Source organism: Mustela lutreola, chromosome 2 (genome assembly GCF_030435805.1).
Source record: "Mustela lutreola isolate mMusLut2 chromosome 2, mMusLut2.pri, whole genome shotgun sequence".
In the NCBI taxonomy this organism is placed as follows: Eukaryota; Metazoa; Chordata; class Mammalia; order Carnivora; family Mustelidae; genus Mustela; species Mustela lutreola.
Window position 1 is genome coordinate 178514578 of NC_081291.1, and position 12265 is coordinate 178526842.

At 36.2% G+C, this 12265-nt stretch overlaps 1 protein-coding gene across 1 annotated transcript; it reads right to left on the reverse strand.

Annotated features, from left to right (window-relative positions):
• Positions 1 to 1558: 1558 nt before the first annotated feature.
• LOC131825931 (claudin domain-containing protein 1-like) lies at positions 1559 to 7602 on the reverse strand. Its single transcript, XM_059165256.1, has 4 exons — positions 7524 to 7602; positions 2648 to 2662; positions 1886 to 2014; positions 1559 to 1752 (listed from the first exon to the last, which is right to left on the reverse strand). The coding sequence occupies exons 1-4, from the start codon at positions 7600 to 7602 to the stop codon at positions 1622 to 1624; spliced, it is 354 nt and encodes a 117-aa protein (XP_059021239.1). The 3' UTR covers positions 1559 to 1621.
• Positions 7603 to 12265: the final 4663 nt, after the last annotated feature.

Below are 12265 nucleotides of genomic sequence, written 5' to 3' on the forward strand. Positions count from 1 at the left end.
GTAAGTCTGTAAGCAGACTTGATTATTTCTATGCTATAGAACACAAATACCCACAGCCATTATATGACTTTTAAAATATCTAGCCATGTTAAATAGGACACACAGGGCCACAAAACTACTCTGAAAACATGTTTTTAAAACTCTGAAACATAATGGATAAAGAGGCTCTTATTTTCTAATGGGCGCAAGGACTTCCCATATTTTTTGGAGGATAAAACAGAGACGCCAGAAACAAGGCATTTTCTGAAGAACCACAGAGACACTCGTTCAGAATCCTGTACTTCTTTATCCTGAAATAGTGAGATTTAAATCAACTCAGACGTGATACACAATTGAGTTTCTTCTCATTTTTAATATTTTTTTAAAAAGACCGATTTAGGATATTGTAAGATTTTACTGTTACCTTTTAAAAATCTATCAAGTCTACAGTAATGGAATAAATAAGATTTTTTTAATGTTCAGTGTTTATAGACATATTAATAAAAATAATGACTGAATTAGAACATGTTAAATAATGTTGATGCACACTGGGAAGGGATTTAGACAAGGAAAAGCATGTTATTTCACCACAAGAAATAAAGATATTAGTTGTAAGTTAATGACCACCCATAGCTATAGGTCTTGTGGTAGTTTTCCTAGCTCTGGAGGGTCATTATGGAGGAAACTTCTTCATGGTACTGAGCTGGAATAAATAAGATAGGAGTTGGAAAATTTTACTCTGTGACCCCAAAGTCGTGTTAGAAAGAAAGCACTTTTAATAAGCCTGATGTGTGAGGAGGCAAGGAGCAAATATCCAAAATAGTTTGGTTGTACTGAAAATCCTACTGACATTAAGGAAAGCTTAAAAAAAAAAGTGAAGTAAAATAAGGTTAATCCTCTTGTCTAGCTGAATTGGAATTCTTACAGTTTACAAAGTTAAAATTTCAAGTAAACACTGTATTTTTCACTTCCATTCTTATAGACAGACACAGTCTGGTTAAACAGCTGCCATACTTCACCTTGAATAAAGCTGTATTTGGGGAAAAGGTTCTTAGATAATTTCCTTATTTTATATCACTTAAGTCTTTGAAAAGAGCATTAATGCTCTGGCTGACAGGCTATCTACAATGGCAAAGTGACCACAGATTCTGACAACAATGAGAGGCTTCTCAGAGACTCTAAATAGAGTTTCTAGTTCAACAGATCGTTATTTACTATCGGTTTACCTGGAAACTTTAACAGACTTCAGTAGATGTGTTTGGATTAATTTCCCACTATCAGTTTTCTTTCACAAATGTGTGGCAGCTGTCTACCTGTTTCTTGCTGTCTGGACTCTAAACCTAGATTAGTTTGTTTAAATGATTGACTCATTCAGAATTATCCATATAAGGTTTAGTGGTATTAAGAAACAATTGTCTGTAAATAGATAGAATGGATTTTTAGGACATATCCACAAAGAAAAAAAATTAAATTAAAAACAGTGGGGGGAGGACAAGGGGGAAATATTAATACTGAGAAATAATAAAATGGCAATTGTAAAGCAGGTAGCTTCCCACCCATGCCACACAATATGCTTTAATTAAGGTTACTCTTTCCTGTTGGTATGAGCAGCCCAGATGAAGAGAGCAGAAGCCATAAACTGTCAGGGAGCTGAGATGCAAGCCAGGCAGAACAACCATCCAAATTCACCAGACACCTTCTCAGGCAGCTCTAGCTTCTGGTGGAGTAGCTCAATTCCAGCAACATAACAACTCACTGAGTCCAGCGTACAATCTTTGAGGAAAACAAAACATAACTAAGTAAGAGCATCCTAAGGCTTTTTAGGCAACACGACAGGGCAACAATATGTGAATGTTTAAGAATTATGACTCTGTCTCTATAGAAACAGGAAGAAGATAAAAGGTACAAGACTCACCTGCAAGGAGATGGAGAATGCCTGTGGCAATGGTGGGATACAAACTCCGGCAAATGCAAGCACAAAGTCCAATCACAGCCCCAAAGCACATCAATTCAAGATTAAAGAAGAGGAAAGGAACTGGCAATGTCAAAGATCTGATTTTGAAAAAAGAGAAAAAAAGGATATGTTATCACGATTTTAGACAGTTTTTTTTTGCACAATGACAGTTTCATGGACTAATAAGATCTTTTATCAAAAAGTGAGAAAGGAGGCCTTGGATGGTGCAGTGGGTTGAGCATCTCACTCTTGGTTTCTGCTCAGGTGGTGATCTCAGGGTCCTGAAAAAGAGCCCTGTGCTGGGTTCCATGCTCAGCGGGGAGTCTGCTTAAGATTCTCTCTCTTTCTCCCTCTGCCCCTCCCCCTACTTATGCTATCTCTCTCCTCTCTCACTCTAAAATAAATTTTAAAATATTTTTTTTAAAAGTGAGAAAGGAATACTTTAATATTGTGAATTTTTCTTTAAAGCACTTTATTAAAAAAGATGCTACCAGATTAAAGTAAAAGAACATTAACAGTTAACAATTACTGAGGCTCATTGTGCCAGGTACTGTTCTGCACATGCTTTGTGTATTAATCCTCCCTAAAGCCCTATGAAGGATGTATAAATTTTATAAATGAAGGCACCGAGGCAAGAGGTACAAATAACTTGTACAAGGTAACAAGTAATTGGTAGAGCCAGCATTAGAAGCAAAACCTCCTGGCTCTACATACAAATAAATCTACATCCTTATAGGATCTCAAGGCAGGAATAAGTAGTAAGTGAATGGTGATTATAAAAGACCTATTGAAAGAATATACATAAAGCATAAAGCAGAGGATCTCAGCACTCAACAAATGGCACCTTTAATTTCCATAAATTTCCTCAACAACATAGGAAGATAGCTGATGACTTTACAAACCATCCTCTCCCATTTATACATTATTTTAATTATTAGTAATGTCTTAATACCAACTCTAAACCAAATTCGACTTTCTAGGGCTTGTTTTACTTTTGGAACTACACAAATTTTTTTTCCATTTTCCCTTCAGTCTGTCAATTATAAACTTCTTCCTACATATTTGCAATACAAAATTGAATACGTTGAATAGCACAATTTAACTGCACAGACTGACATACATGCAGATTTTTAATAGCATAATACTGTAAATGTATATTCTCTTCCTTATGATTTTCTTGGTAACATTCTCTTTTCTCTAACTTACATTATGTAAGAATACAGCATATAATACACATAACATACAAAATATGTCTCAATTGTCTGTTTTATGTTATTGGTAAGGCTTTCTGATCAACAGTAGGCTAATAATAGTTATGTTTTGGGGGAGTGAAAAGCTATACATGGATTTTTGATTGTGTGAAAGGGTCAGTAGTCTAACCCCTACATTATTCAAGGGTCAAGTCTACTTGCCATATTTATTCAATGCTTCCTCTCATAAGCGCCAGAAAGTATCTACAGCCTGAATATCAGGTCTAAATATGAAGACAGTATTTCCTAAGTAGGCTGACCATCAAAGAACAGAATCCTCTTAAATATATTCATTGTTCTTGATATCTATACTTTTGTTACTGCTGCAGAAGACTGGATTAACATTTCTCGTAACCCTGAACTTTGACTCATATAGAGCTTTTAATCAACTTTTTTCAGATATCCCTATCTAAACTCAGGTAACTGAAATGTTTATCTCAAATATAGGAATTTGTTATTTAACTAAATTTACTATTTGAGTAAAGATTCTTTGCCTCTTTGGTTAGGTTTATTCCTAGGTATCCTATAGTTTTGGGTGCAATTGTAAATGGTATTGACTCTTTAATTTCTCTTTCTTTTGTCTTGCTGTAGGTGTAATAGAAAGGCAACTGATTTCTTTGCATTGATTTTATATCTTGACACTTTTTACTGAATTCCTGTATGAGTTCTAGCAATTTTGGAGTGGAATCCTTTGGGTTTTCCACATGAAGTATCACATCATCTGCAAAGAGTGAGAATTTGACATCTTCTTCACCAATTTGGATGCCTTTTATTTCTTTTTGTTGTCTGATTGCTGAGGCTAGGACTGCTGGTACTATGCTGAATAGTGGGGTGATGGTAGACAGCCCTTCTGTGTTCCTGACCCTTCTGTGTTCCAGCCCTGTTCTGTGTTCCTGAAAAACTAAGCTTTTCCCCATTAAGAATGAGCTGTGGGCTTTTCATAGATCGATTTATGATATTGAGGTACGTACCCTCTAACCCTACACTGTGAAAGAGTTTTGATGAAGAAAGAATGCTATACTTTGTCAAATGCTTTTTCAGCATCTATTGATAGTATCATGGTTATTGTTTTTTCTTTTATTAATACATTGTATCACACTGATTTGCAGATGTTGAACCAAACTTGCAGTCCAGGATTAAATTCCACGTGGTAGTTGTGAATAATACTTTTAATGTGCTGTTGGATCCTATTGGCTAATATATTGGTGAGAACTTTTGTATCCCTGTTCCTCAAGGATATTGGTCTGTAATTCTCCTTTTTGGCAGGGTCTTTGTCTGGTTTTGGGATCAAGGTAATGCTGGCCTCATAAGATGAGTTTGGAAGTTTTCCTTCCATTTCTATTGTTTGGAACAGATTCAGAATAATGACCATTAATTCTTTAAATTTGGTAGAATTCTCCTGGGAAGCCATCTGGCCTTGGTCTCTTGTTTGTTGGGAGATTTTTGTTGACTACTTACATCTCCTTCCTGGTTATGGGTCTGTTCAGGTTTTCTATTTCTTTCTGGTTCAGTTTTGGTAATTTATGTGTCTCTAGGAATGCATCCATTTCTCCAGATTGTCAAATTTGCTGGTGTATAGTTGCTCACAATATGTTCTTATACTTGTTTGTATTTCTTTGGTGTCATTTGTTCTCTCTCCTCTTTCATTCATGATTTTATTTATTTGGATCCTTTCTCTTTTCTTTTTGATAAGTTTGGCCAGGGGTTTATTAATCTTATTCATTCCTTCAAAGAAGCAGCTCCTAGTTTTGTTAATTTGTTCTATTGTTTTTTGGTTTCTATTTCATTGATTTCTACTCTGATCTTAATTATTTATGGTTTAGGTTAAGGCTTTCTTTGCTGTTGGGTTGAGGCTTTCTTTGCTGTTCTTTCTCAAGCTCCTGCAGGATTTATGCTTTCTTTCTGGTGTAGGGTTAGGTTGTATACTTGATACCTTCCTTATTTCTATAAATTACTCATGAAAGAAATTGAGGGAGACAAAAGAAATGGATAAATATTCCATGCTCATGGATTGGAAGAACAAATATTGTGAAAAGTTCTATGAGACCTAAGGCAATCTGCACATATAAAGCAATGCGTATCAAAATACCACTTTTTTTCCAAGGAAATTTATATGGAACCAGAAGAGACCCCAAATAGCTAGAGGAATGTTGAAAAAGAAAACCAAAGTTGATGGTATCACAATTCCAGACTTCAGGCTCTATTAAAAAGCTGTAATAAACAAGAAGTATGATACTGGCACAAAAACAGACATGTAGATCAATGGAACAGAATAGATGTCCCAAAAATGGACCCTCAACTCTATGGTCAACTAATCTTTGACAAAGCAGGAAAGAATATCCAGTGAAAAAAAATGCAGCTTCTTCAACAAATGGTGTTGGGAAAATTGAACAGCCACATGCAGAAAAATGAAACTGGGCCATTTACTTACACCACACACACAAATAGACTAAAAATTGATGAAAATTGAGTCCAATGTGAAACAGGAATCCATCAAAATTTTTGAGGAGAACACTGGCAGCAACCTCTTCGACCTCAGCGGCAATAAATTCTTCCTAGAAACATCACCAAAGGAAGTGAAGAAAGGAAAAAAAATGAACTATTGGGACTTCATCAAGATCAAAAGCTTTTGTACAGCAAAGGAAACAGTCAACAAAACCAAAAGACAGCTGACAGAATGGGAGAAGATATGTGCAAACGACATATCAGATAAAGGACTAGTATCCAAAATCCATGAAGAACTTATCAAACTTAACACCCAAAGAACAAATAATCCAATCAAGAAATGGGCAGAAAACATGAGCAGACATTTCTGCAAAGAAGACATCCAAAATGGCCAACAGACACATGAAAAGGTGCTCAACATCTCTCAGCATCAGGGAAATACAAATCAAAACCATAGTAAGATACCATCTCACACCAGTCAGAATGGCTAAAATTAACAAGTCAGAAAATGACAGAGGTTGGCAAGGATGCAGAGAAAGGGGAACCCTCTTAAACTGTTGGTGGGAAAGCAAGCTGACACAGCCACTTTGGAAAACAGTATGAAGGTTCCTCAAGAAGTTGGCAATAGAGCTATGCCATGGCCCAGCAATCACACTACTGGATATTTACCCTAAAGAGAGAATTGTAGTGATTTGAATGGGCATGTGCACCCGAATGTTTATAGCAGCAAAGTCCACAATAGCCAAACTATGGAAAGAACCTAGATGTCGATCAACAGATGAATGGATAAAGATGTGGTATATATACACAATGGAATAATAGGCAGTCATCAAGCCCCTGCCTTAGGTTCAGATCATGATCCCAGGGTCCTGGGATTGAGCCCCACATTGGGCTTTCTTCTCAGCAGGGAGCCTGCTTCTCCCCCCCCCCCCACCTGCTTCTCTGCCTACTTGTGATATGTGTCTGTCAAATAAATAAATAAAATCTCAAAAAAAAACCCCAAACCCCACAACATCTTGTCATTTGTATTGATGTGAATGGAACGAGAGGGTATTATGCTAAGCAAAATAAGTCAATCAGAGAAAGACAATTATCATATGATCTCTCTGATAGGGAATTTGAGAGATAGGTGGGGAGGTCAAGGAGAGAAGAGGGGGAAAATGAAGCAAGATGTGACTGGGGAGGGAGAAAAATCCCCAGACTCTTAATCTGAGGAAACAAATTTAGGGTGGCTGGGTTTGGTGGTGGTGGGGGGGATGGGTGGCTGGATTATGGACATTGGAGAGGGTATGTGGTATGGTAAGGACTGTGATTTGTATAAGACTAATGATTCACAGAACTGTATCCCTGAAGCAAATAATACAGTATATGTTAATTTTTAAAAAAGCTATTGAATTCATCATATAAACCATATAATTCTCTTTGCCTGAGAGAAGTTGGAAGGATCTTAGTAATTCATGGGCACAAACACTAATTGACTATTTTTCCTGGATGCCACTGGGGGATGGGAGGAAGGAAAAAACCTTATTGCAAGGTTCACTGTTCTATTAGGGGAAAAAAAAGAATATGAAGAGAAGATTCAAGGGTTGCTGCTCATTATGCATTTACTTGTCATCAAGACCAGAAAGTAAAATTTCTTTGTACATTAAAAATAAAATAAAATAAATTTTACTCTTTAAAATGGCCCAGTAATTACATCTTTTGGGGAGGTCTATATTCATCCAATGGGTTCACTGCTTTTGGTAAGTATGTATGTAACTTTAGAGTATATTATCAACAGAACAGAGTTTACTGGGATACCACTTATTCCAAGTTGATGCAATGTACTGACTCATCTGGGTCAATAGCAGAGACCAACAACTGGCAAATTTATTTCCTTTTCCCCCCAACTGTACTGCTGAGATCAATGTACTCATAGGTCTGAAGCAGATCAAGCCCTCTACTATGGTTCCTAAGATCAACAAATTTCTCCATGAACTGCTCATTTAGTGTGAAACTTATGCATTTTGTGACCACATCAAGTGACTCTGCAACATGAGCAACAATGACTACTTGTTGTTTTAATTATAAACATTAAAAAAAAAACCTTTTAGTAATTATTCTCTGAAATAAAAAGTGATATAGAAAGATGTTCCCAGAGGACAACAACTTATTTGGCCTTGAGTGACACACAGGATTCACTGATGCTCAGTGAATGCCAGTAGTTCTCAGCAGTAGGCTTAAGTCATGGGCACAAGGAAGGAACAGTTTGAGCAGTAAAATGAATGAGAATAGATATGCAAGAAGACTAGGAAGGTGGAGAAGACAAAAACCTAAATGCATAGGAACTTTGATTTTCTTTGCCAAACCTATTCCCCAAACCACCCTCTTACCCATTTCCATTAATGACAATTCCATCCTTTTAGTTCTAGTTCTTTCTAGTCCATCCTTCTGGTTTTCAAATGAAGAGTAATTGTCTGCAGTGATAGCATGGCTTAGCTCTAAACCTAAGGGCCTGTGCTGTGATTTGCCTACAGAGAGACCTGCCCAAGTCTCCAAAAAGTGTCCTTATCTCCCACTATGCCTTCAATTACCATTAGCTTTGGTGGATCATGTGACCCAAGGAGTAGAGCATCTTGTACGGCTGTTTACACCTTTGTAAATCCTTCTTCTGTTCAGAGTCACACTTAAAACTAACAGCTTTCCTAGACACTTGGTAAGTGGGTTGGAATAATACACCCAAATGAAGATGACATTGGCTCCAAAATCCACAGGCTCCCAATAGGTGTTATATGTTTCTTTTGGTTGTAAGAGGGCCAGATGCAGCAACTTATCCTTTACCTTAGAAGAGATGTCTCCCCATGACCCACCACTGGACGGTTAGAAATTTCACCTAGATAAATGGGCTTTGAATTTTGTTGACTATATTTCTCAATTTCTGGTACACAAATATCTACCAATAGGTCTACAGTAGTTGCTCCATAAGGAATAAATGTGATATCTTATGAAAGGGAAAGAAGATCAAGGTCATTGAGTAAATATTTGCAAATCATGTATCTGATAAGAGCTTCATAAGCAGAATAGAAGAAGAATATCAAAGCTAAAAAATAAGAAATATATAACTCAATTTAAAAAAGAGAAAATATTTATGTAGACACTTCAGTAAACAAGATACACAGATATTAAATGGAGACACAAAAATATGTTCAACAAAATTCATCATTGGGAAAATCAAATGACCATAGTGAGATACATTGACCCACCACTTAAAATAACTAAAATTGAGGGGCACCTGTGTGGCTCAGTTGGTTAAACATCTGCCTTCTGCTCCGGTCATGATGTCAGGGTCCTGGGATCGAGTCCTGCATCCTGCTCTTGCTCAGTGGGGTGTCTGCTTCTCCCTCTAATGCTTCCTCTGTGCTCTCTCTCTCTCTCTCTCTAAATAAATAAATGATAGATATCTTTAAGAAAATAACTAAAATTGAGAAGACTACTAATATTGAAGCAGCAATACAGACTTTTGTACCGTAGATGGACCACAATATGAGGTGAGAGATAAATACACAAAATTGAAGAGAAGAATTTGATTTAACTCAAGTTTGGATTATGTTGAAATTCCCAGTGCACATATTGCTTACACACCCTTCTACTAAGTTATGACAGGGCTTCTCTTTTATCTATGTAGTTTATTTTCCCCCTTTCTTTGGCTTTCACAAGCAAAGTCTAAGAACACAGAATAACTGATTAATGACTACATCAGAATATAGGCCCTTTGCTTTCCCACTTGCTGCCATCAAGTCCCATGTGGAGGTTAAGCACTTTTACTCCTCTTTAGATACTAAATCAAAACAATTTGTACATTGTACTCTTTTGACACATATAATGTCATTATTTTCTGAGTGAACATTATGTCACTTCTCTCTTCATGTTGAAAGGTAAGTATGAACACCTTACCACTGTGTTCAAAATATCTCACTATCTGTCTTTAAAATTGGGATAAAAATCAAAGTGCCTGACCTACCCTTCAGATCCCATGTGAGCCCAACCATGTTGGTCTTTCTCATCCCATCTGGCTCCTCTTGCTTCTCTTTGGATACCAGCTACATTACCACTTTTCTTTATGTGCTTCTCTAATGTTCTAGCTCTGAGATCATCTAGGTCCTCCAAGGATGGAAGGCCCTAAAGGTAGCAAATGTCCAGGTCATCACTTTGTCAATGAAGACTTTGGACATCCTGCCTGACTTATCAAAAGAGAATCTGCATTTTCAGAAAATTACTAGGAGATTCACAGGCATTAATGTTTGAGAAGCATGGATATATGCCAACTCCCACTATGGTCCTTTGTTTTGTTTTCCCTTTCACCTTCCCTTGACCTTTGTGAAGTAAGATTTCTCACCTGTCACAAATTAAAGTGTGAAAGTTCAGTGTAGTTCTGGAACATGAGCTGCACTTTGTATGAAAAGGACACTTGTAGTTAAGGTTCCCCTGAAGGGAATGCAGCACTTTGGCTTCATTAAAATCACGTATGACTGGCTCAGATGTGATCATACTAATCAAAGCACTGAAAGCATCAACATTTATACATTTAAATATGCATAAATATGTCAGAGGCATCATTAGTAGTGGAAAATAGGGGCACAAAATATAATATCTATGATGATTTGATGTTTATGGTTTCAGAGTCTATAATGCCCTATGAGCTACCTGGATTTTTCACACATGTTGAAGTTTACATTGTCCAGAAGAACAATTTAGCTTTGTCCTAAAGGGAAGCCTTTGGTGCTATTGGGACAATTTTAGTTTTTCATTCCTTCCTATTCTGGCAAAAATCCCAGAGTTGTAAAACTGGTTGACCCTTGTGCTTGAAACAAATTGATATAAACAACATTCTCCTGAGCTTGTTAAAGGAAGCCTCCAAAGTGAATCAGTGTGCAAGAAGTTAATACACATGTTTTGGTCATTTCAGTGCTACTGCATTTCTTATCTACTTTAGAAAACCTAACACTTCAAAAGAATTTTCTCAGTTTCTTATAAGATATGGATAAGAGAGAAATGATTACTATAAAATTCATTATTCTTTATATATAAGTTTGACATACTCTTGAATTTTAATAATTTTACATTGGGTTTACAAGAGCCTAAAAGCCAGGTGAGTAATGGGAAATAAATACTGAATAATTTACATATTAAATCTTAATGACTCTCCTCTAGTAAGCAAAATAGCTGTAAGACTGAATTACTCCCTTTAACAATGTTTTATTATTTCTTAGCATATCTCTAAGGACTTTATAAGTATTCATGAACTAGAGTGTTCAACAATTTAAACTACATTTAAATATCATTCCATAATGATTTCTACATAAGTAATCTTTTCTGCTTATTCTGATTAAAAGCTCTATTACGTTAACTGATCACATTTTCTGAATCAAAGTTTTAAGGTAAGTCAATTGTGTATTAACTCTATGCTATCTCCCACTTCTGACAAGCATTTCATTGACTATTTATATACATGTAGCATGAAATAGGCAGTAGGTGCTTCTTCACTTCTCTTTCCAGCATTTATAGCTTAATAAGTACCCACGAAAACTGAATTTGAGATTTTTTCATTATTTAGTGATTTGGAATTGCCTAGAAAGCTTTTCAAATAAAAACACCTCTATCATGTGAAATTAGTAGCTTTGTTATTTATATCACCTGTATTCCACTCCATTCTGCCTCAATTTTATTCTGCAAAAACACTGGTAGAGAAAAGGTGTTCTCAAGTAAAACCATAAGGATTTCTAGAAAAAAGTCAGTCCTAATCATTGTTATAGCAAATGTAAGGCAACTTTTAAATATGAAAAACATTTCAGGCAGTGTTAATATATTTATGAGTAAAGTTTGTGATGTAAAATTTAACCGGAAAATCTGTTACATACAAATATCCCATAGAAAAATAAATTTGGACATTTGAATAAAATAAGGAAAGAAAAGATTCCCATTGTTGACAACTTTAAACAACACCCAGGGTTAAAATAAACATTTATCCCTAAACCCTAGGCTTTTACTTTTTTGTTGTCCATAGTCTTTCTCTAATACATTCGTTTTTTCTTTTAAATATTGATTTCTTTATTTTAGAAAGAGAGAGAGAGAGAGAGAGTGAAAGTGGGTAGAAGGGCATATTGAGAGAGAGAGAGAGAGAGAATCCTCAAGCAGATGTCAGGCTGACTGCATAGTCTAATATGTGGCATAATCCCAGGACTCTGAGATTATGACCAGAACTGAAATTGAAAGTCTGCCTCTTAACCCAGTGAGCCACCCAGTCACCCCTGATAGATTCTTAATTCTTTTTTACTTGTCTTTCCCACACTCATCTACCCATATGTCTATTATTCTCTGCCTATTTCTGTTCCTGCACCTTGTGATCTTCACCCACCCAAACTTTTCCTTCTGCTGTCTTCTTTCTTCTTTTTATGGCTTTCTCTCCATTTCTCTGTTTTGAAAAATTTTAATAAAGCCACGTCAAGGAAAAATGTTCTATTTGTCCACCTGCAGTAGACATATAACAACTGTTGTCCACATTCTTGGAATATTCAATCTTGCTTCCCTTCTCACTGTTGTGCAATTGTTTCCCATTCAGTGCCATTATGCTCTGGCCTCCACTGCATCACATAACAGA

What these genes read in the sequence shown, in the direction of transcription:
- LOC131825931 (XM_059165256.1), bottom strand. Translation starts at nt 7,602, where the DNA reads ATGGAGAAATTTGTTGATCTTAGGAACCATAGTAGAGGGCTTGATCTG. An exon ending in TCTCCTTGCAGGTGAGTCTT is followed by an intron (nt 1,753 to 1,885) that starts GTACCTTTTATC and finishes TTTTCCTCAAAG; the next exon opens with ATTGTACGCTGGACTCAGTG.